The 25651-nt window shown below is 41.1% G+C and overlaps 1 protein-coding gene across 5 annotated transcripts in view; it reads left to right on the top strand.

Annotated features, from left to right (window-relative positions):
* POC1A (POC1 centriolar protein A) overlaps positions 1-25651 on the top strand; it is a 56214-nt gene that overhangs the window by 16632 nt on the left and 13931 nt on the right. For all 5 annotated transcript variants that reach the window (XM_066326808.1, XM_066326803.1, XM_066326805.1 and 2 more), the window contains 4 exons: positions 489-604; positions 4845-4978; positions 13156-13224; positions 14497-14592. In XM_066326808.1, the coding sequence (XP_066182905.1) occupies positions 489-604; positions 4845-4978; positions 13156-13224; positions 14497-14592 (415 nt within the window). The remainder of the gene's footprint in view (positions 1-488; positions 605-4844; positions 4979-13155; positions 13225-14496; positions 14593-25651) is intronic.

The following is a 25651-nucleotide window of genomic DNA, read 5'->3' on the forward strand; positions in this document are numbered from 1 at the left end:
CAGGTCCAGAAAGAAATTTGGCCTCAGCCTTGCTACTTTCCAAGTGGCAACATATGATTTCAGGTACAAATTCACTAAATTCCATCTTAAATTTAGTTAACAAGAGAAATTTCTGCTCAGTCTCGTACACATCGCTCTGAATATAATTTAATAGAAGATTTTAATTTAATAGAAGACATATATTATGCAAACATTAAATGAACACTTCAAAATGTTGTTGTGACAGTTGCATCCATCAGATTTCAGGAGGTTTGTGTCTACGGTTCCTACACTTGTAATGTGTAATGTACTTAATATGTTCTTAGGTAAGAGCCTGCAGTCTGCCTGGGGTTAGAAGCAAGGTCTTAAGAGAAATTCAGCACAATAAATTTTCAGGTTACCACCTTTCCTTAACATTCAAGGAGTCATGATGTAGCTTCCCTTGTTGAAAAGGCTTTTTTGATCTTTAGCAAGAGTTGAACATAAGCAGTTGTGTTTGGCCTTGACAGGTTTGTGAACCACGTGGATTTCCATCCCAGCGGTAACTGCATTGCCGCGGGGGGAACGGACAGCACGGTGAAGCTGTGGGATGTCAGGATGAACAGGCTGCTTCAGCATTACCAAGGCAAGTCAAAGGCTTACAAAACCCAAACCTTTCCACGTATGGATATGAATTGTCTGAACTCCAAGGATGATTTCTCCATCAGCTGCTGCTTTTCCAGAAAGGCACTAGGTTAGGCCTGCCAGCAGGAGCCTTTCTTCAGCAGACATGCTTTGCTTTGTGTTTAGCTCCAGAACCAATTCTGAAGCTGTCCCATGTTGCAGGTGGGCATGGGTCTTACCTATGATGCCATTTGGCTCACGTTCACTGTTACTGAAAACGTGGTGTGCCAAAAAAAGGATTTGGCCTTTGCCTCTGAATAAGCCTTAGGAGGAGTCAGAATTTTATTCCAACAGTTCAAAATGCTAGGTTCTTTTATGAGAAAATAAAGAAAAGGTAACAAAAACGAAAATCAAAATCAATCAATTGCAGTTCTATACTGTGATCCATGTTTATGGTTCCTTTTCCAGACTCTGTTTTTCAGCTTCCATAATTAGCTTTGATGATGCCAAATGGCATCTCCTCCCATTACCTGTTCTTGTCCCACTGATTAGTGCTGCTCTTTGGTAGGTCTGGATAGGAAAAGGGTGCTTTTCCATCCCTACCATCCTCTTTGAGATTGATTAACCTATTCTGTGCATTAGTTTCTTCAGCCCAAGTGTGGCTTTTCTTTGCTAATAACAGTTTTTAAAGCTGCTGTGATACTTTAAAATGAATACGTTCTTAAGTACTGTTTCCATTGTTGATAACTTATTAAACTTAATTTTTCTAACTTTCTCTGAGGAACTGCTTCTGGCGTGTTTGTAAAGCAGATCAGAGACATGGGGCTGGAGCTTGGTGTCTTGTTTTTGCCCTCAAGATTGGCTTTTGTGCGTTCCTGCTGTGACAGCCTCGCAGCTTCACTCATTCTTCTGTATCATAGTCACTCCCAGCTCTCTGATAGTTAACAAAATCTAATAGAAATCAAATTTTTTTGATGACTGTTGTTCTAATTCATCAGTATCAGTGCAGTTTATGTAATAAGTATTGTTAACTTGTGGCCATATCAAAACTTGGAAATGCCTTCCTGAAGTCTTGTTGCTAAAATCAGTAGTGTTTTTTAATACTTGGGCAGTGTCAGGTTGTCCTTTAACCTGCTTTATCAGCTTTTCAATGGTGGCAAGATCTGCAGTGCATGTTTCCAGCCACAGTGTAACTTGGCTCAAAAGTCATCTCTTCCTGCTTTCCACTTAGCTATTACATTGTTCATACCTAATGTGGTTTAGGTTTGGCTGCCAGGTTTATTTTTTGTCTTGGAATGACATATTTCCCTGGTATCCCACCCTTACTGAATGACATTTTAGTGTGACACCCTTGCTGTTGAAGTGATCCTTTTCCTGAGGTGAGTGTTATTTTTAACAGCTACTGTGTAAATCCTAACTGTGTATTAAACTTTCAACTAAAAATAGTAATAATAGCTGAAGAAACCTTAAATTGCAATGATGGCTTTTTACATTCACTTCCTGCACCTATGGCCACAAACTGATGTGTTTGATGTTTTCTGGAGATGTGTTTATAAGTGCTGCCCTTCTGAGGGTTTATACATGCCTCCTTTTGGCTAAATCTGATTTCATTTTGTGGCTCTCCTCTGAGGCTCCCAGTCCTGTCCCACTAGATGGCATCTGTGCCTTCAGAACGTGCTGATGCTGCCTGATTTCCAGGGAATCCATTTTACACATGGAGTTACACAGAGGAGTTAATAGATGAGTAGCCCTGCCTCGGGCTCTTGCGTCTTGAGGTTGGGCTGGTTTCCAGCACCGATTAGTCTTTTAGCAGTGTTGCTCTTGTTGCCAGCACTTGTTCCAACAGTGACATTTGTAAATGAAAGTTGGAAGTAGAGAGCAGGCTGCAAAACCTTTTGTGTGGTGTGTTTTCCTTTGAGCCAAGCAAAGTATGCTCTGGTCACGTTTACTGTACAGGAGATCACACAGATGCTTTATTCAGGTCTCTGCTTGGCACTGACTCTTTTGTACAGCACATTTTAAACTGCCCCTACAAAAATGGCCTGTGTTTATTGCCTGACACTTTTTCCCTGTCCAAAGCTGTGTGTGGGACACCTCTGTAACAGGTCGATGGAAACAGCTCTAACCTGTTTTTTATTCCTGTTTAAAAAGAATGATTGGTACTTTTATCCAGTTTGGATGGGGCTGATGGTGGTTATCTGTTCAGTAGAGACTGTAGCTGTGTCAGGTTGATCCTAATTTGTCTTCTCTCTGATGATTACTCAGGGTTGCATTACATAAAGGAAGTGCTGTGGGGCTTGGGACAGTTTTGTGCAGGCTGGGAGGACTCAGTTTTACATGTTAACCCCCAGTATAATTCCCCTAAGAGGCTCTTATTTTGCTAGGGCTTGGCTGTCAGAAGAGTTGGCTTGTAGCAACAAGTTGCTGGGAGATGCCACCTTGTGCTGCACTGGATTTATTGTTTGCAGCATGAAATCAAGTGAGGTGGCAGGATGTGTTGGCATGTTTTTTGGAGAGGTGTTATGAATGGTCTTGTGGGAGGTATGAGCTGCTTTGACAGTAGAGATGAACTTTTCTCTGAGTTTACAAGAGCCAAGAGGTCCGTGGGCACAGAAGCTGTAACTGCTTATGCAGCCACAGTCAGTGTGACTTTTTTCCATTATGGAAGGGGTTTTTTTTGTGAAGCTGGAAATGCTTTATTCACTGTCTGGAACTTGGAAGATGTTATACATTACTAACCATGTCTATTTCTGATGTGATTCCTTTCAGGACTTTCCTTAGTTGACAAGATACACTTACATTTATCTGAATATAGATACTAAGGGGGTGAGAAATATAACAAATCATTCAGAAAAGGATTTTCAAGGGAGAAAGATATTTATCACTCTTTCATAAGAAAAAACTCCACACAGACTTTTTTCTCCTTTAATACATAGCATGATATGGGGTTGGGGGTAGAGGAAGATCTAGCTGTGTGATAGAGACAAAAGTATTCACCAACAAGAATAACAGTTTAGAAGTTACCTATGTTAAGGTTTTCTTCCGTGTTTTTTAACAGTCTGGGTCAAGAAGAGTTGTTTTCAGAACTTAACTGAAGTATTTAGTGTTCCTGAGAATTCCAAACATAGAGACATTCTGCTTTACAATTGAACAAGGTTATTTCAGCTATCTGTTTCAAATCCACATATGCAAAAAATAATACTTGGTTCTAATGTATTTAAAATGGTATTTTAAGGGATTTCTTAGCACGCAGTGTGGATTTAAAATGCACAGTAGACTCTCAACGGAACGTAAATTTAGTTGGGTGTGATGTATCAGGAGTAGTAGATTTGAGATACCAGAACATTTGGAGGGCATATAGTATAATTAAGAATAACTGGATGGTTAAATCCCTCCTCAGGCATATTAGTATTCTGTAATGTCACATATGCTCAGGAAGCTGGGCATATGTGAAGTACTGCGTGTTCTCATAAATAAATATGTTCAATAGCCTGTTTTGTAAAAGTTCGGAGAGGGAAAAAAGTCATATATTAAATGTTTAATGTTACACTGAACTTCAGTGAAGTTTGACTTTTTTCCTAGAACATTTTCTTTAGCTTTTGCAAAATAAATCTTGGGCTTCATCTTCATGCAGGGAAAATGGCTTTATTGCAAGTTCACATTCTTGACAGTTTGTCTATTTGTTTTAAATTTTTGGTGAGACAAATAGGATGTCTGAGGAAATAATGCTTGTACTGGATCGTTTTCAAGTTGCTCTTATTTCCTAGTTTCTCTTAACCCCAGTCTTGGCTAGAGTCAGATGGTGAAAATCAAAAGAAGCTGTGCGGTGTCAGCTCTGAGCGCCTTCCATTGTAATTTCAATCTTCTCCGTGTCCTAACGTACAGATTTTAATCTAGAATGATTTGAGAGTGAGACCAGCAGCTCCATGGTAGTAAAGTACATCAGTGTCCAGCATTCTCACAGAATCCTGTAGTTCACTTACACATACTGGAAGCTTTTGTAGCATTGAATCTCCCAGAATAATTGGCAAAGCTTCCCTTTTCCTTTCAGTAAAGTAGTGCCTATTTTTACAAGAATTGAGTTACTGTTATTGTTCTCCAGTGCTTTGAAGAGCTTTTGTGGGATGTTTCCCCCATGATAATTTTCTTGTTAAATTCCTAAGAGAAAGTTAGAATGCACTTGTGCTTTATTTTATTCTTTTGCCTTGGGCTTATGTAAACTGATCTTGGTGACTACTATACATTTTTTTTCCTATCCTTAGTGCACAGCTCTGTGGTCAACAGTCTTTCCTTTCATCCATCTGGAAACTATCTGGTTACTGCGTCCAGTGATTCAACTCTTAAGATTCTAGACTTGCTGGAAGGAAGACTTCTCTATACTCTGCATGGTCACCAGGTGAGGCAAGGCCTTCTTTACAGTAATGTATAGACTCATAATAAACTGAACAAATCCATGCTTGAGACTTTCATTCTTCATGACCAAAAACTGTTTGAAAACTTCCTTGCGTAAAATCATGATTATAATGCTAATAGTCTTGGAGGGCATCACTGTTTTGAAGGGAAGAAGGTAAGCAGGAGTGGAGAGAATGAGAAAGCAAGACTAAAAGTGAGCTGCAATATTGAGGATTCAAGTCTAAGGCAGAAGGAACTTGGAGCAGCACCCTAGACTCTGACTGATCCTGTCAACTACTCTGTAGTGCAGCTCTGTCTCACTCCCTCTCTAGAGAGCTGCAAATAACACTTGTCCTCCTGACATAGGTGTTCTGAAGATAAATGCTGTTCACCTGGCAGGAGACTCAAGAACAGTAGCTGTAAAATGGAGGAAATCTGTTTTGGGATTTGATTTGGGAACATCTTGTTAATGGACTGAATCATACAATTGAAGATGATGTACGGTGCCTGGTTGGTTAAGTTTAACTGATTGGCCTATTAGTAGTATGCTGCTGGATGTGTTGCTTGTAAGGTCAGTTTTATGAATGCTTGTAGCTCTCTTTCTAAATCTTAAATGAAAATAAATGGACTAATTTCATTGTCCGTGCAGTGTGGGGTGTGAAAAAGCAGGACTGCCCTAAGGGTTCTCTTTCTAAAGAGACAAGAGAACAGAAATTCTTAACCCACTTGTGTCTCTTTTAAAGTGGGTGCTGAGTTTTAAAGCATAAAAACTGGCAGGGGAAAACCACAGCCTGAAGCTTTTTGGAGATCATGGGGATTGTTGTGGGCAATAATGGTATCCGTGTAAGCTGTAAAACTGATAATTCTGTCTTCTTGTGGCTTTGTTTAGTGACTGCCTTGTTGATGTCTAAAAAGGTCAAGTTTCTTCTGTAACTTCTCTTTTGCTATATGCTAATGTATTTTCTTCTTTTTGTAATATTAATGGAAAAAATAGGAAAACCTTATACTTAGATCTTTCATGAAGTAGAGCATTGATTAAAACTGACCAAAGGATTTAACTGTTAAAAGAATGGGGAGGAGATAACAAATATCAGCCTTGGCTGTATAAAACTGTTCTTGGAAAACTGGACTAAGTGGATTCTCTATCAGATAGGGCTGCAAAGCTTCTGTTGCCTTAATCTTGTTTTAATATTTATCTGTTGTGTTAATCAGCCAAGTGAGTTCTTGAGAAGCAGCTTCCTGGAAAAGGGTAAATGTTGGAAGAACGGGAAATCTTTACACTTTCCCCCCTTCCCTCAGGAAGGGATGTGCCTGGTTACGGTTCAGCAGGAGGCTGGACCTGCTTTCCATTTTTCTCTCATCTGAGCTGTTAGCTGTGCCTCGCTGACTGCAGTAGCACAAAAAAAGAGTTTAGCATTGAATTAGAGTCCAAAACTGATTATGGTCATGGAGGTCTTCAGAATGAGCAATAGAAAGTCCCTTTAGGCTAATGTTGTACTTAACTCGAGGCTTTAACAGAACAGTTTGTGGATCAACTACCCAAAAGTAGAATTAAAGCTCCCTGTTCCTCCTCCCTGCTGCTTCAGATTGGTAAAACAGTGTCTGCCTCTTTCTCTTGGGCATCTAACTGGCATTGGAAAAGCTTTGCCTTTGGCATAGCTGAAGAGTAGCTGCTGTTGTGGCATTTACAGCTTGTTCAGTTTGGAAACGTGCAGGTATTGAAGTGGCTGGTAGAGCTTTCTGGTTGTCTTTAAGGGCACTGTACTGAGATACCTCTGGAACCAGTCCTGGCATAGTCCTGCCTGGCATTCCCTGTCTGGCCTGTGCTGTATTGCTGTCAGTTGTTTTACTGCCTGATTGAACAGATAGGTTGCTTTTCTGCTAAAAGCCTGTGCTTTGTTCCCGGTAAGCCACTGTCAGTGGCTACAGGCTGTGCTGTCACCAGGGGTGGACCCACTGGGGTGGATCCTGGGCTGGCTGCTTCTCCAGCTGGTTATGCTCATAGATAATCCTGGTTACTTAATGACAAGGGGCTTTTTTGTCCCCTCTGTTATCATTGTGATTTGTGCCAGTATCTCCAAGTGGCTAGAAACAGTGGTGTGGACTTTTTTGGTCATTGAGTTGGTTTGTCTTTTTAAGTGAGTGCTACAGGTTAGTCACCGCATGAACAGCCTGTTCTGAAGTTGTTCCTGAGTTGTGACTTTTTGAGGTTGAAGGTTCTGGTTGACACTTTGTTCCTGCTTTCCTGGCTGCTGTTACATTGTTCTGGGAAGGCTGCATGCGAGTGGACACTTGAAGGAAAAAAAATCTTAAGGTCCTTTAGACATACTTTGACGCAACTGCTGGAGTGCCAGGAATTTGTTAGCAGCTGATTAGCTGTAGTTTACATGGGGAGGTTGGCCAAGTTTACATTGCTGTCTTTAATTGAAATGTAGCTGGCCACTTGTAGCAGAAGGATCATTAGAGGCAGAAATTTGCAGCTTGGAGCTGACATCTCGCAGCTGCAAAATATCATTCTGTATTGTGCTGCATATTTTGGTTCTGGAGTGCTTCAAGCTGTGAAGTGCTCTTATCTAATTCCATACAGATGAGACACTGGCTTGGTATGTAAATCCACCTCTAGTACTGAATCATTGTTGAAGAACAGACTGTTTTGGAGCCCTTAAGCCACCCCAAGAGAGTTGCTAGAGGAGAGTAGGTATGTCCATGGTACTTGTCTGCCCTTTGGAGTAGTTTAATTAGAGCATTTCCAGACTGACTTCCTCAGTGGAATGGAAGTTCTCAGTAAATATTTAGAAAACATCTCATGGTTATGTTCATAAATAGAAAATGCAAACTTACAATTCTTCAGGCTACCTTGACTTGAATTATGAAGTAGCTGCATTCCACCTACCTGGGCAACATAAATGCTCCTTGCTTTGCTCACTGACTAATGAATGAGGTCTCCTGAGCAGGTGCACAGGAAACAAATGTGCTCCTTTACTGTCAGCTGCCAGCTCTGCCTAGGTGGCATTAAACATCTCTGCAGGCCTGGTCCTCTTTGAAAAATGTGAGGATGTCTGAGGGCTACGCAGAAGTCAAACAAAAAAGAAAGAAACGTGTGTTGCAAACAACAAGCAATTGACTTTAGGCTAGCATTTCTGAGTCTTGAAAGGAAATAGGAATTCTCTGTCCTTGCCTTGTGTTTTTATAGACTGAAGCTTTCCAAAATTAAAGCTGCTGAAGATTCAGCTGTAAGATGCCAGTGTAAATTTTCCCGATGTTAGTTGTAGCCCTTAATCGCTGGTGAAGGAGGGTGCAAACATGACAGTCTTTTTCAGGAATTTTTCAAAGCCCAGTGTACTGAGAATCCTTGGGACTTCTTGTCAGAGGTATTCCACCTGAAAACATCCCTGTTGTCATTGCCACCTCTGTTCCCTGTGCTTTTCTCCTTTGTTCCCTTCACTTCTCCCTTTCCTGTGTGACTTGCCCTCTTCTCTCATGTATGAAGCACCATGAAAGCACTGTCAACAGTGGCAGTGACTGCTCTGTTCTTAGTTGTTTTATGCCTAGAATGGCTGCTGCCAGGGCTAGGATCCCAGTGTGCTGGTTGCTGCTGGATTTGCTTCTCAGGCCTTGTCTCCTCTCATGTCTCCTGTTTCTCTTTGCACTAGTGAATCTGTTCTGGGAGAGTTTGGCTGAATGTACTGGCTCCTACTTCTGCATCTCCTTTTGTGGCAGTGGAAGGGGAAGCTCTCCTTTAATTCAACTATTTACATCCTCTAGCTATGCCTTATTCCAGCTCTTAGCATTTTCCTTGCTCTTTTACCTGGCTTTTCTCTACTATGCATTAATTTCTCACAGGACTGAAACAAAAAAGGTGAAAATCTACTGGCATCCTTGACCCCTACTTGTCTCTCAAGCTTCTTTCCACAGTGCCTCTCCTTTCATAGTGCAGACAGTGCATCATTAAACTCCTCTTCTCTGGGTTGTTCCTGGACCCTTTCCAGCCTGGCTCTTGTTTCTTCTGTTACACTGAAGCCAGAATGTTTGCTCTGTTCCTAGCTGAAGCCTGAAAGTCTGGCCTTTCTTGACTTGCCTGTTGGTGTTGGCCCTGTTGTTGTTGAAGTGATGTGCCTTCTGTGCCCAGCAGCTCAGAGAAGAAAAGGGTGTTCAAGAAGGATTTGTCTGTGATTGTCCACTCATTATTTATGGATGGTACACACATTCATCTGCTACCTGTGTGCTAGTGTGACTCTGGACTTCAGTCATATTTCTCCAGACTAAACACTTGACCTCTCTCTTAAGTATTTCTTTCAGAGACATCTATTTTTAGCTTTACCCTTGAAAGCTTTGTGTTCAGGAATGCTATTCCTGTTGTCTTAGTCACCCCTGTGTCAGTTGATACTGATGCTATTAGCATCCTGTCAGTCACTTGGTGGTGTAATCTGTGTTCTGGCTTCAGATCCTGTCTCTCTTGGTGATTAATGCATTCAAGTCATTCAGAATAGTCTGACCATCTACTTTGAAGGCCAAACATAATGTTTTATGTAAGCTGATCAACCTGTGAAGTGCTAGGGCATTAAAGGCCTTGTGGTCTCTAACCTCCTTTGTAGGAAGTGGGAAAATAGTAAGAAGGTATAATCTGTATCTCTGCACATAGATTATGTAACATACTGGGCCTCACCTTTCTCACCTATGAATGCAGCTAGAAATGGGCTGTCACCTGGTGTTTCAGCTGTCATGCCATGCATATCTGACCTTGCCTGAATTGTCTTCACTGGGAATGCTGCAGCAAACAATGAGGTTTGATAATGTCATCATTCCTTCTCTATGACTTCCTTTTTCTTTGTGGTTGCTTTGCTCCATGCAGTTTTTGAGCTTTTTGGAAGCTTTTCAAGGCTTTTTGGAACTTGTCTCTACCTTGCCTGCTACTCTTTCACTAGAGGAGATGAGCTGAATGTTGATTAGTGACCGTGTTCTTCTCACTCAACAATTTCAGTGGATGACTTGTTGCTTTTTTCTTCACTTTTCTTCAAAATTTCTGCAGCTCTCCCAATATCACCAAAGCTGCTGTTATAATTTCAAACTCTACTAGACGTGCACAAAAGCTTGACAGTCCTGACATTGACCTGCTGAGGATTAAATAGAAATGTACCTTACCACTGACTTGGTGTTGCCCAACCCCTTCTTCCTGCAGCTTGCTGTCTAGTCTGAGGCAAGAAGCTGCAGCAGGTTGGGGATTTGTGCTAGCAGCTTGTGTGGAGCCCCTTGAGCAATGGGGATGCAGACTGGAAATTCAGAACCTCCAGGAAATACTCATAGAGGGCATTTTGGTCCTGCTGCAGAAAGAGGAGCTGAGAGATCCTGTAGAAGAAAGTTGCTGTGTTGCCATAGGAGGAGACAAAGACATGACACACATGCTGAGGTTCATGCGACAGCAGCCAACGTTTGTTTGTGGACACCCCCTTTTATAGGAGGTTCAGAATCCTCACGCTTTCACATCTCATTGATCGGGGTCTCAACACCCCCTGGTCACTGGCCAGTTAGAAATCTGCATTCAGGATCAAAGGGGATTGGCTGGGGTCCCCTGTTGGAGTTCAAATCAAACCTATCATTGCCTGATCTGGAGACTCGTTTACTTCTACTCTTTAACAAACTAGGCTAGTCAAATTAAGGTTCTGTTATAGCCAAACTTGTCTGTGCAGCTTCAGATGAGCTGTAGCTGTCACATTGCTGCATCCCAAAAGTTCTAGTTATGTGGGAAATAAGCTTAAAATTCTCTCTACTAGTTCTGTAGAAGAAAATGTAACTGCTACTTTTTGATACTTTTAATGCAAGCACTAAGTTGAAAAAGGGAAAAAAAAGGAGGTTTGAATTCTTTGTTCTCCAATCTCCTGTCTGTTACCCAGGTCTTCATCAGAAATCTGGTAGATTTCTGCTGTGCTTACTTGGGATGAAAGGAAGTTAGGTTGTATCTAGTAACTGGCAAGTGTAGCTATTTTTGTTTGTTTGTTTGGTGTGTTAATATTAAATTGCAAGGGTATTTGGCAAACTCTTATTTGTATGTTGCTATAGCAAACCTGTTGTATCTTGGAGGAGTTCTGGAAGTGAATGTAGCAGGAATACTTTTCACTTAATTTATGTCAACAAATCTGTAGAGGATGTTGCGTCTATAGAGTTGTTTGTTCCTTTTCTTTCAATTTATAAAGGCACATTCAGTCTTTGATGTAATTTTCTATTTTGGGAAGAATATGTTCTGTTGAACTTTTTTTCCCTTCAGAATGCCATGACTTTGGAGTCAGTTCATTGCCTGTTTTGATGTGATTTGTGTTGTACTAGATTTTGTCTAAATACACTGAAATATTTAGACTGATAAAAATATTTTTAGGAAACATTGCTCCTTTCCAGTGTTCCTCACTTGTGCTTGTTCCTGAACACTTAGTCTTAGATTTTTTTCTGCCCTCCTAACCCTGACTGGTTTATTATAGTCCAAGAGCAGCTTCTGTAAGCTCACATCTGTTACCTTGGAGCAATATTCACCACTGCAGTTTTCTGTCTGTGGGGTTGTTTCTGCCTTTTATTACTTGCTTGTCTTTTGCTTTTGCATTTTTTTTAGAGCCTCCATTCCTGACATGTGATTAGAGAGCTAAACACTGGGGTAGGTGCGTGGGAATAAAGGCAGAGGCACAGTTTGTCTCAGCTGATTGATGGCAGTGTCTTCGGTCTGAAATATCTACCCTAGTTATTGCTGTGTCAGGTGAGTGAGCTTAGTCACACCAACGGCCGCGCATGCGGTTTGGAATTGCTGCTGCTGGATCATTCCTGGCAAGTCCTCCCTACTGAGGTGTTGCTGTGTGAAGGCCTCAAAACATTTTGATGTGTTGGAAATCACTGTGTGGTAAATGATAATATGGAAACACCTTAATGTGTTTTAAGGAAGCTAGAACTCTTCACACTGGGATTGAACACAGCAAGGCTCTGGTTTTGCTGCCATTACTTTGTGCTAGCACGTTTGGGAAGCAAACAGGACTGTGTGGGCCAGGTTGCAGTGAGAGCTGGGTGCTTATCTCACATGCAGTCTTTGGGTATTTGTCTGTCTTCAGGATTTATTTTGTTGAATTCACTTTTTCAAAGGCAAAGAAGGGATGTGAAGTTTCTATGTGATGTCCATTGGAAAGATGTGCAATCAGGATTGTATTTCCTTCCAACTTGATACAGGATGAGGAGAAGCTTCTTAATTGCCTTCTGAGATACATGATCTTATTTGAAAGAGGGTAACTGCTTCTGTCAGGAGGTGTATGATCATGTGGTGGAGTGTTCTGGTGCTTGTTGTGGCTCTTCTGGTTGTTTTTGGTGTTTGTTTTTGGTGTTTCCTCCCAGCCCTCCCCAGCCTGTCAGCTCCATAGGCAGCCTCTGGAAGTTCTCATGCTGACGTCTGCCCATGCTGGTGAGCAGGCTGTAGAGGAATGTGTTCAGTTGCTGACACAAAACTCCATCATCTGGGTTCTCAGCTGTTTACTCTGAGCAGAACAGTTTGTCTGTTGTGCCTGGGCTTGAACACACGTAGCAATTCCTCAGCTCTGTTTAACCGCAGCTTGGGGCTCGTGCCTCAGCCTTCCCATGTGCATCCTCCTGTGTGCTTGCTGGAAAACAAATTGAAATGGGTATGTGGTGTGAAAGGTGTGCTGTAGCTCTCAGAAGCATTTAAAGTCTCTCAGAACTGACTGTTTTAAACATGAGGCTTCTCAACATGCAAGTGCTGTGCAGAGGTGATCCTGGATGCATAACTCTGGCATCTCTTCTCCTAGACTAAGAGAAAAGCAGTTTAAGCCAGCCCACTTAGACCTCAGTTTCAACATTTCTAATAAGTGAATAGGAGTTTTAGAAATTTCTTATTCTAAAGTGAAGAGGGAATGTCTGAAAAAAGAAAAAGTCTGGTGCTATAAAAATTGGTTTGTTCCTGTCTCTGCCATGGATAATGAAAAGTGATGTCTTAAACTGGGGTCAAAAGTGTGGGAAGCAAGCTTAGCATCTTAATTATGGCCCATTTACCTGACAGGTAAGAGCTTTTCAAATTTTGTCTGTAGATTGCTGATGTCAAATAACAAATAGCTTGTAAAGCTGTAATGAATGGAATGTTGTAACACTTCATTTTCTTTTATCTTATTTTTTTAACCTGTCTTTTAAATGCATTTGCAGGGACCAGCTACCTGTGTAGCATTTTCAAGAGAGGGAGACTTTTTTGCTTCTGGAGGTTCTGATGAACAGGTACCTGATTAATTTTTGAGTTACAATCCAGATTCACGTTTCTTTAAAAGCTGCTGTGTTTTGTTCTCTGTTGTCAATGGGCAAAGCAAAAGTGTACCCTTTATCCATTATGTCTGGGCCATGCAGAAGTGACTTGCTGTTTTATTAACAACCTCTGGAGGTCAAGCCTAATTTTTTTGGAGGTAATGTAAGACATTCAGCCTTCCAAGAAACCGATACTCAATTGCCAAACTGTAAACAGGCCTGTTGCATGAGCCTGTGCTGCAAATATGTCCTGGTTTGAGCACAGCATGAGTTGCCCTCCTGAAGACACCGATGGAATTCAACCCAAAGTAGTAGTCTGAGTAAGGATCACCAGTCTTCAGAGAGCTGCTTTGCATTGCCCTTAATCCGCAGGTTGGACCAGGTGGCAATGCCCACCTTTAACAGCACCTTTGCTAGCTGTGAAGAGACAGATTTGTCTATTCACCAAGAAAATTACTTTTTCTCCCTGTTGCTCTATGGAATAGCCTTGTTGGTTAACTGTACAACAGTGAAAGAAAAAAGCTTTTATTTCATGCAAAGCAGTGATGCAAATTTGTAAATGAAGAATAAACACTCCTTCTGATAACCAAATGAGCTGTCTAGATTTTTGAGTGTCTTTCAGACCTCTGAAATCATTGATTGATGGCTCTTTAACTCTTTTAAACTTGTAGAGTCAAATTGAGGAGTTTACTCCATGGATTTCCTCTTGATGTTGAAGTGATTTACGTGTTAGAGGCCTCTTTTCTGAAATCAGTACTGTGTTATGGAAAGCAGAGGCCTATATGTGGGATTTAAGTTTGGTGTCCAGCTGACAAACTAGCTTAAGATCTCTAATGCTGGTCTTAGTAGTAACTCTCCTTTTCATCTGAATGAGTCTCATGATAAATGGGTGAGTGACTGCTTGGTTGGAGTGTGGCTGATGAATGTCATGATGCTGAGCATAGTATTTTAAAATTTTTGTGGTTTTAATGATGTATTCATGTTGCTTTGAAGTTCTCTTGGTCATTCTTGTTTAATGATGTTCTTGACCCAAAGAATGTTGAAAGAGGTCGCTTATCCATTGAGAACTCAGTTAAACTATCTCTATTTAGTAGCATATTTACAAACAACTTCCTTAATTTAATCAATGCCAAAGCTCTTCTAGGGAAACTTTCTGTGGATTTTCTGATTCTTCTCTGAAGGGTTGAAAAAATTATTTATAAGCAAACTTAGATGAAAAATTTTAATGGAGTTAACTTTCTTCTGCAGGTGATGGTGTGGAAGACTAACTTTGATGCTGATTATTGTGATGTAGTGAAAGCCCAGAAATATGGCAGCAGTGTGGATGGGACCCATGGCACTGCGGTAGGTCAGCAACCAGTTACTGTGGAGAGTTCCTTTTCAGTACACTTTGTGCAGCCTTAGAGTTTGTGACTCAGGTGGTTGAACTGTAGAATCATCTTTCCATGCTGTTTATTTGAGCTGCAAGACACCTGTTTTTTAACTAACCTTATATTGTTTGTTTTTATTTAACTGTATTTACTGCATAGGGCAATTAAATATAATGATCTTGAAAGGAAGATAAACTTAGTGCATGTATAGATGTGTTTTGTAGCAGCAGCCCCTGTTTAGGAATGTGTGGTTCATAATGACATGAATGATAGTTCACAAAAAAAAAGCAGATGTGAGCAACAACTGAACTGGGCTTTGCTAGCTGATATGAATCCTTCAGGCTGGTGTCAGTTCTGAAAATAGAATTCACGATATCTTTTCACTGACAGTCAGCAAAGACAAAAAAAATTGCTGTGCGTAGGTGTCACACATGACAAATAGGTGACATACTGTACTGGAGCTTCTTTCCTAAATACCTGGAGACATTAGTTCATATCTGTTCCCTGATCATGTGTTGAGACCTCAGAGTTCTGACTGTACCTGAGGATAAATCCAGCGACTGAGTAATTCAGTGATGCACTGAAGTGGAACTTAGATCAGTGCATCAGATGTTGGCTGTTATAAAAGTGACCCTTAAAGCTGCTGCCCATACAAGCTGTAATTTTTGCACATGGCAATGATTCATTTAAACGTCTTTATTTTGTCTTGTCAATCTTTGGCTATTTTTGATACATTTGGGTATTCTTCTGGGATTCTGCTGTATGTTATTACCATGGCCGGTGTTTGGTTGATCTTGTTCAGCATGAGCTGTAGGCTGAAAGGCTTTCTGTGAACCAGGGCTCTGTGCAAAAGTGGCTTGCCCCAGCTGAAGGGTAAACTTTTAGCCAACGTCTATTGCTCTGTGGCAGTCTCTTTGACCATGTCAATTTAGATCTTTACTGGGGTACTAAGGTTATCTCTCAAACACAGTGATGTTTTTATTTAATATGGCTTCAGTCCATTGCTGGAGATACTGGAATAGCCATGGTATTTTGGGATGGACAAGATTTGAGTTTGCAGCTCTAAGCCTGATGCCCTACTATGTGAAGTGCTGTGTGAAGAAAGCAAACAAAACCTAAGTTTGGTTAGTGTAGGGTTAGTGGGAGAGCATGGGAGGAAGCAGTAACATAGGGAAGGAGGTGAAAGTGTTTATTGATCCTTGGCTGGTTTTTGCTAAATCTGACTTCTTCCTTTTCCTCCCCTCCTGTGTTCTAACTCTAAAGTTATGCAGGCTATGAAACTATCAGTCCAATGACCTCTTTGTTTATTAGCCTATTGAACTGGTCTAGCTTTGAACTCTATCTGCTTTAATTTTAAATATGGCATAGAGTAATACTGGGCTGAAATACAGCATAGGCACATCCTTTCTGTGAGAAAAATAACACTTTTGGTTTTTAACATGCCAATGAAGGGCTTAAAAAATGTAGATGAGCTATCAGCTAATGGGAAGTGATGGTAAATTTACCCTCTCCTGTGCTGTTGTTATTGCCAGAGCATATTATGCAGTAGTAATTTAAAGAAAGAAAGAAAATGCCTGCGCTCTTCTAAAACTTAGTTTTTCATTATAAAACCTCTTAAGATGTCCATTGAAGGGAGCTGCTGAACAAATCCCTTGAACACTGGCTAACCACCCTGGACATCTGTCCCTCCAACACAAGTGTGCCCCTTGTGGAAGAGGGTTTACCTAGCCAAACATCCAATAGATGCTGCTGGGACCAGATGTTTGTGTGCCACTGACAGGCAAATCTGTGTCATGTGCTGGTGGCTGACAACAGTTTGCTCTAGTGATGCTCTGAGCCTGTAGGAAACAGGGCACTTGGTATTCTGAGGTGTGAAGTGTTGGTTTGGACCAGGCACTGTGCATTTGCAGAGGGAAAAGTGAATCCATGCTTCATCATGCAGCAGAAACATACTTTGTTTTGGGGTCCTCAGTTATTTCCAAGGGAGTTTTCCTGAACTGCCACCCAAATGCAAGCTGTGGCTTGGGCATGCAGCATGGGAGCTGCAAAATATAGCTAGTACTGTATCCTTGGATTAAGGCAAAAAATTAAAATTGCTGAAGTCCAATAATGTCCTCGGAGAACTTACTTTGAATACCCTAGGTTAAGATTAAATTTAGAATTGATCTGAAATGTTCTTTGCTGTTAAAAAGAAACTGATATCTCTGAAAATAGCTTCATTCGCTATTTTGAAGTATAACCTGAGGATGAAGATCTTGGCCCCCTTGGAACTTATACACTCATGCCAGTCTTCTTTTTTAAGTGAATGTCATGTCTTGTATCTTAGAAATACATGATGCTGGGCTCTTTAAAGAGTACCACCACTCCTACAACTCGCTGCAAGACTTTAATTTCACAGTATTTTAATTTCCTTCTTGTTTTGAGCCAAATGCTTGCTTTTTTAATATGAATTGCTTGTTTTGGTGGGTTTTGAGTAGGTGAGATAGTTATTTACTGTCAAATTCAAACTTGAAGATGCCACCTGCAGATCTTGGTTTCATGCCAAGGTCACCTTTTCCTTCAATGAAAAGTGAACCTACTCCTTCTCTACTGCTCTGTTAGTGTGCCAGGATACTGCCTATTGAAGAATCCTGACATTTTGCAGACATTTCAGGATGTAATTACATTTAAAATAGGCATATGGGTTATTACTTAGTTTTGGTACCCCTAAAATACACGAACACTGTTCTTGACGTATCTTGAATCTATTTTCACCCTTAAGTCCATGACTTGCTGTGTGGCTGTATAATATTTTTTATTAAGCATTGTGAAAGCACAGATATTAATGAAAACAGTGGCTGTGTAAAACCACTCAGTTCAGTATCTGGTTTCTCATAGGGAGAGGCTGAGTAACATGCAAGAAATAGTAACTGAATACAGACATCAAAACTAGTTTTGTCATCAAGTTGAATAGGAAGAAAAAACAATTCTAAATAAGTTGTGGGATTTGAGTCATGAAATATTGTCAAGGTTGATGACAGGGAGCACCTTGAAAACATACTTAGTCCAAACCAATTTTCACTTCCCTTGACAGAGGGAGAATGGAGCCTTAAGAAGATTCTGGTTTCTCAGGCAGTTGGTTTAAGTTTGATATGAATCAGGGTATTGGATGTGTTTGTAACAGGGGACATAAACTCCCAAGTTGCTTTGCTCACCTGCTTGTGTTTTCTGTAAATGTAGGAGGCTTGGGAGATGCAGCTTGCTTTGGAAGTAGAACTGATCTGTGCAAGGACTAATGCAAATGAAAGAGAAGGACACCATGGAATTGCAGAATTGCAGTCATGGCTGGTGTGAAAGCATAGATGTGAAGGCGTGATAAACCACTGAAGCTGTCAGAAGTGAATTCTAAGTATGTTAGCATAGATGTGAGACTGTAAATGTTAGATCAGAAGTAGTACCTCTGCAATAAATGCTTGCTCTTAAATTGTAGGTTAACAATTGTTGCTTTAAAGTGTTACATAATCACCTTGAAACCCAAAGCTCAGGGCAAACACTCCTGGTGTGTGCAGTGGGAAGCTGATGAGAAGAAAGGAAATCTTGCAGTCCTGTGCCTTGATCCTGTGGGTGTGCTTGCTTTGATCTAGAATCTAAAGGATAAATTAATGCTTTATGCTGCAATATTGAGTGGTGAGGACCTAAAGGAAAGTCAGAATGAGAGAACAGATTTCACACGTGATTTCAGAAATATGGGCTCTTACACTTGTCTGGGATCAGTAACTGTAAGCATTTGGGTTTGTCTGGGTGAAGATTTGTGTAGGATCAGATCAGAGGACGTGTTCACTGTTCTGAGAAGTTATGAAAAAATTCAACATATGATTTGTTTTTTTCCAGAGAGGGCAGATAACGTGTTTTATTTCAGGGTTTTGGTGGTGGATTTTTTTCTTTTTTTTTTTTTTTTCCAAGTACAAGGAAAGCTTTGCATGTGTGGTTGCAGCTGACATGAGTGTGCAAGAATACTTGTTTCATTATTGGACAGATTTGCAACTGTTGTAACTAATTCCAGGAAGGCTGTGTATGCTCAAGTGTCACAGCAAATGCTGAATGGTTGATGTCACAGGGACACTTAGAAGGTGCTTAGGTGTTTATCTAAGCTTGTTTATCTAAACACTGAAAATTGTGAATAAAAGCACTGTAGTATAAGCTAAGTGGGCAGTTTTTCTATGAAATAGTAAGGAAAATAGAAAATATGCATTGATATAGAGGATGTTTTGCTCAAGTTTAAACATAAACCCTCTGGAGGCATGTTGTAAATCTGCAAAATGTTACCTTGCAAAGGAGGAGGCTTATAAGGAGACTTTAGCCTCAGCCTCTGTCTAATGAAAAATACCTTAAAACTTGCTCATGTTGAGGTACCTCAGACACAGAAAGAGGTAATCCCTTGATAGGGCAGTTTGGGAGACACGGGCAGAACCAAGAACTGTCCTCTGACATTCTCTTGCCAAAAAGTCTTTCTGCTCTTCCAAAATTCAGGAGCACAAATGTCTTTAATATCCTCAGCTCTTATGAACTTAAATGGCACTCAGTTGTGGAGATACCGAATTTCTAGGCATAGCTGACCTTCACCAAGGAAAGCTTGGCAAGAGCAGCACTTCAGCAGAAAGGACTTTGAAACAAGTAGCCTGTGACACTTCAAATGCATCTTTTAGCTAAGACAGACATTTAGGCTCTTTTGACACTACTAAGTTTAGAGCTTTCTCCAGGCCTTGGACTGTCCTTATTTCTTCAGTGGTAAATTATCCAAAATTGTCCTATTGGACAGGATTGGAGACAAATTCCAGAAAACACGATCTGATCAAAGTTGTCTGGAGTCCATAATTGAATGTCCAGAGCTGACTTGACTTTCTCTCCTTTGCTGGTTGGGTTTGTTTGGTGACCTTGGGTGCCTCCAGTGCTGAGCCCATGGTCTCATGCTGACTGCAGCAGTTCATCCTGTCAGCTTGTCCTTCTGTAAACAAATTCCTTCTGAGTTACTCATAGGCCAGATGTGCCTCTTTTTTTGACCTTTTGGCTTCCAAATTGGTAACTACATCTAATTTTGGCATTTGTTAATACTTATGAATCCTGTTGTAGCTTTTTTTTTTTTTTTACTTGCTGTGAAAATCCTTCCTGGGAATCAGTTTCATTGCATAGAGCTGCACTGCCTCTTCTTTTGTTAAAGGAAACCCACTTATCTTAGCCTGTTTGGAGATGTGACCTTGTAATTGTGTTGTGAGGGATCAGAAAAAAAAGACTGAGAGGAGCCCTAAAGAGAAAGACTTGAGGATGTTGGTTGACAAGAAGCTTGACTTGACCCAGCAATGTGTGCTTGCAGCCCAGAGAGCCAAACATGTCTTGGGCTGCATCCAAAGCCCTATGGGCAGCAAGCTGAGACAGCTAATCCTGCCCCTCTGCTGTGCTCAGGTGAGACCTCACCTGAAGTGCTGCCTTCAGCTCTGAGGCCCCAGTGTGAGAAAAATGTGTACCTGTGGGGGTGGGCCCAGAGGAGAGAGGTCAGAGGGCTGGAGCATCTCAGCTGTGCAGACAGGCTGGGAGAGTTGGGATTGTTTAGCCTGGAGAAGACTCCAAGGACACCTTAGAGCCCCTTCTGGTACCTGAGGTACCTGGTACACGAAGAGCTGCAGAGGGTGTTTGGAGACAAGGGCATGGAGTGGCAGGACGAGTGTCTTGGTGAAGGGTGTAGGAGAGAGAAAAAGACAGCACCCTCAGCTTGGCTTTCCAAGGGACCTGAATGACTGCAGCAACCTGCAACAGCTTTGCCTGGTAGCGGATGGAACAGCTTTGCTGCTACAACTGTTTCCCCTTGTGCTCTGGTTTGACAAGATTTCTTCCAGAAATAAGAGGATCAGCTTTTAGTTTTTGTCATCTTACAGTGAATAGATTTGTTCTTAGACCTGGAACAATAAGGCAAGTCCTGACAAGTCATTATTGGTCAGAATAAAAATTGCCTTTTAAGTTCAGCATCTCAGGCTAATTAATGTAAATTCTCCCACTTAGGTTGCTGCTGTATGTGGCTTGTTTTAATGCTTGAGTCATAATTCAAAGAAATTACATGGAGACAAAATTTTAAAGTTTTTTTCAAGCTGCTGTTCTGTGCCAGCTTGGAGATGGATGAAGTTAGCTTAAGCTTTAAAAGTTTCTAACATCTCAAACTTTTCTGCTAAAATTCATACTTCAGAAAAGAGTAAGAACAAGTGCATGTGTTGTAGTTGTGTGTCCGTGTCTGCATTACATATATGTGGCATGCATTTTTATACATGTATATAAGTAACAAAGTAGGTGTGCACACGATTTGTATGTTACACAGTGTGTATATACATAATTCAGTGGGAAAAGACTAATTATTCTTCCGAGGGGAATGAACTGGAAGCTGTTATTCCCACTTCAGGAGGTCACTGTGTGTCTTGCCTTGGAGGCTGATGGCTTTGGTGTAAAAGAACCTGTAGCTGGACAACCCAATAAACACCTTTTTCCTATGTTTGGCTGCCTTTTCTTGGGAATTTTTCTTCAAAAACCAGGACCAGAAAGAATTAGTTCAATTCTTGGTGAAATTTCTTTAAAATGTTTCTCTTATGTTTTTGTTCCTATCGTGGCTTGTTTCCACACAAAAGTGTTCATTTGAACTTTTTGTTGTTGCTGTTCTCCAGGAGCAGTGTCAGACAGTTGAACATCACCCATACAACAAAGTTCAATTATTCCATACTGAATTCTGGAAGACCTCTTCCTATTTCCTAAGGAAACTCTAGGACTGATGGGAGGACAAAATTGGTTAAGGGAGATAAAATGCCTAAGCAAATCAGGAAACACAAATCTAAAATGTTGAAGTCCACCCTTAGCTTTTCCTTCTCAAGGAATACAGACTTGCTTAATTTTTTAAACAATTGGAAGTCAAGTTTTATCTATCACTGGGCTTTCAATGTCTGGCATTCCTATTTCTCATTTCACTCTTCACATGAATACCATTTGTGCTTTTGGAAATGCCATATGTGCCAAACTCCCATTTGTCTGCAATGTTACCTTGAAGCTGTCTGTCCTGATTTAAAAGTGACACTTGCAGACTATAGGGGTAAGTAAACTGGACCAATAGACAGTGAACCACAGAGCAAGGTCACTGAGACGTGGGAAGGGAACAGCTTTTCTGCTGAGGACCTCCAGCTCTTGGCTGGAGATTGCCAAACAGGGTCACTTGCAGAAATAGAGTGCTGGTGTTTCTGCAAGCAAACCTAAATTTCAGCCCAAGTGCAGCCTTCTCTGTGTGGACAGGCTGTTTTGCAAATTTTTTTAGTACCTTAGCTGGCCGATAGCTCTTCCCCTGTTTCTGTCCTTCCGGGCATTTTGGTCAGCAGAGCTGGATGCTCTGATGCTGTTTCATTTAAAATACACAAGCCTGTTCCATCCTTCTGCCAGTGCTTCACTTAGGCTTTGGCACAAGAGTGCCTTGGGATTTAAATGGGTTTGAGATGTCCCTATTAACTCTTATTTCTTCCTGAGTTTATCAGGAGCTTAATATTTATTGGTCTGTGGTGAAACATGGCTGTTACAGTAGAGGTGCCAAATCTTAGTGGTTTTTTTAATAACACCAATAGGGAGGAGGGTTCTGCGTAAATAATTGCATCAAACCCAGCGTACTGTTTGAAGCAAAAATAAAAGGTGAGCAAAGTCTTCTCACCTCCCTTCTCTTTTCTCTTTTTCTCTCCTAAATTCCCTGCATTATTGCAACTTGAATTCTGACATAAGAGTTGAGCATGGATGAATGGTGATATAAATTGTTTCACAAAGCTAATTTAACTTGTGACCCTATGCTGGTCTGGACAGTAGCTGTAGAATAATGCAAATTTTGAAGAATGTGATTGCTCCAGAAATTTTAGTGCTGCCTTGAAGAGGGGATGCCTTCCCAGGGCAGAGAAGTGTGCCTATGCTCAGTCAATGATACTTTGTGTGGAGCAGGGAGAACTGAGGTGACTTCTATCTAGCATGGTGTAGTCCATCTGACCTTCCTGTGGAGCTTACCTTGAAGCTGACGTGCTTCCACTGGATGTCACTGTTGCTCTTCAGGAACACTTTTAAGTATTTTACCTGTGGTGAAAATGATTCCTCAAAACAGACTTTTAAAGGTATTTCTCTTATCTTTGGATTAGTAGAATTGGAGTCCAGATTAACGGCATATACCACCTTTGAGGATTTTCTGCTGCTCTGTTTTTTGGGGAATTTTTTCAGCTAAGATAATGAATTTGATTGCACTATGGAACTTTAACACGTTCAAGTTCTGTGTTGAATTGAACACACTGGATGTATGTGTTGTTTAAGTGGTGTACTGTGTTTCTAGATATTTGAAAATTAATTATTGGGAACATCATACTGTCTTAAAAAAACCCCATCAAAACACAAAACCCTCGAGAGAGTAAATACACTGTGTTAATTAATTGAAAGGGACTTAAATCTAGAGCTGAACCTACCCCCTTCACACCACTCAATTCTTCCTGTCCAGTGGAGAGAGGGGAGGAAAAAGGAAAATAAATATTTCATCTGGACTGAATTATAATGAATCCTACATTTTATTAGTAGGTGTAAAACTGAGGTAGGTGGTTATTGTATCAATATGTCTTCTAAGGATCACCATTTAAGAAGCAAAATGGCATTTGTCAGTTGTCTTGTGCAGTTTGCTACCAATGCACATGTGTTTTTTAGTTCATACCTGCCCCCAACCCCTGATCAGCACTGTAATTGCTGGCCAGGATGCTGTTTAGCCAGCACAATTTTCATAAGAGGCTCGCTCAGTAAGAGACCTCTGGAATGAAGGCTGATTAATTTTCCCCTTTCCCCAAGTAGTTGCCTTGTGCTGTCTTTAAGTGGTTGCTATAAATAAATCACTTCTGTTTTCCCTTTGTCACTGAGAGCTGTATTGTATTCTGAAACTGCTCATCTCTTCTTCCTTTAATGTTCAGCTGCTCCTTGCTCTACTCCCAGTGTTTAATACGCAGATGTTGTAATATTTAATGGCAAAGACATTTGTTTGGTTGTGCCGAATAAATTGCACACTTGAACTCTGACTGAAATGAATTAAACCTCTGCAGCAGTGCCATTGTTTCTGGTGCCTGTCCCCAGGATTCAGCTGGCATTTTACTCACAGGTGAGTCAGATGAGAGCACAGGTGTCTCTGCCTGTAATCATGATCATCATTGGTACTGAGACTGACACAATTTTGTATTTTTGCAATGTTTTTCTAAATCTGTTAGAATTTAAGTTCCTGGTGGCTGGCTCAGGTCATATAAATTGTCATTTAGAGGGGTTCCTGCAGTCTCTCTAAGGCTATAGGTTTCTGAGGATTTTCTTGTTCATTCTTGGGAACAGCAGGTGATTTAGTCTGCTTTTACAAAATTTGTTTCAGTCTGGAGGCAATTTGGTTCTTCCTCAGCTGGGTGCACACTTCCTAGAAACAAATAGTCAAAGACATGGTCAGTTGGAAGCCTCCTTTTTGGAAGTCACTGTTGTGACCCATCGTCACAGTGTTTGCTGGCTGGCTGTGTGCCTGGTTTGGACAGAGGCATGAACTCAGAACCTCATTGCTGAAAGCTGTAGCTGTAGGATATCTTGATGATGGGCAGTAAGGAGCCTTTCAAGCAGCTGTGGTGTTTGAAATGGGACAACATGCCATGTTGTCATGTTTCTGTTTTTAAAAGTATATATACTCTGTTCTTGGGGCTGTTGCCTTCAGGACCCCCCATGGCCTTACTGGAGGTGGCTTTTTGTGGGGGTGGTACGTAGCCTGTGAGGTGAGCAGCTGAATGTGGCATCTGACAGCTCTGGCTTCAATTTGACATGATGAAGGACCACCTGACCCCTAAAGCATCAGTGTGGGAACATCTCTGCAGTATTCACTTTGCCAGTCTCTTAAACTTTGTGAACTGTAGCAAAGAGAATATAGACTCAGAGTTCAACCCCAAAGCTTTTTATGAAAAGCTGTCTGACATATGCTATGAAGATACATGGAGAAAATCTGTTGGTACAGTCATTTTTCTGCTCTGTGAGTCAGCTTGTTCTAATGGGTTTTGAAGAGGATAGCTCATCATCATTTGGGGTTTTTAAGTGCAGGTTGTATGCAGCGTTAGCTCACTAAAATTTCTGCTGTGCCATGATTGACTGGCCTGAAGTTACATCATCAGCATAAGCCAGTCAGCCTTAAAATAGAAAGAAAATGTTTTTTGGTGCTAGTTACCCATTGAAAAGCAATGGTTTGTGGTTTTTGTTTGTTTTCACTTTTAAATTTAGGCAGCAAATAGCAGATTTTTAAGACTGGATTGATCTCATCTCTGCAAGAACATATTTTAGTTGATTAAATTAATGCATGGTGAGCAATGTGTGGCTCTTGAGCTTCCTGCAGCACAGGAGTAGCTGGACTGTGGCTCCCATGCCAAGGCAGTGCTGTGTGACCTGGAGTGTGGGCTGTGTTGAGCAGGGGCCTGTAGATAATCCAAATTATTCAAGCAGGTGGGAGGAAGGAAATTAGCAGAGGCTGGTGTGGCTGGTACCACCTGATATCCAGCTGCATCCTGGGCCTGTGGTGGAGCACAGTGATCCCTGTGGAGCAGCTGTCATTTAAACCTTCCCCTTATTTCCTGCTCCTTATGCAAAACTGGCCATGTGAGGCTTGGCTGAAGGAGGATGGTTTTGGTGGGCAGGGTCTAGAAGAATGGTCAGCTCCTACTAGCAGCTGGTGGCCAGCAGCAAGGCATTCTCCTGTCAAAGCTGCTACTGCTGCAGCCTCTTACTTATTTTTCTCTTGCTCACTTGCTCCAGTCTCCACCTTCCCTAGGTATTCACATTTCTGCTCCTTGTAGTACTCATTGCATATTTTGCCCATGTGCTGAGCTGGATCTCAGCTGTGGGAGCCTTTCTGTGGCCTCAAGCAGTGGCTCCCAGCAGCACAAGGTATTTTATGTATATTTTTAAAATATATAAAATTTTTGTATGATTATATATATCTTTGTGATGTACTG

Source organism: Sylvia atricapilla, chromosome 11 (genome assembly GCF_009819655.1).
Source record: "Sylvia atricapilla isolate bSylAtr1 chromosome 11, bSylAtr1.pri, whole genome shotgun sequence".
Classification (NCBI taxonomy): domain Eukaryota; kingdom Metazoa; phylum Chordata; class Aves; order Passeriformes; family Sylviidae; genus Sylvia; species Sylvia atricapilla.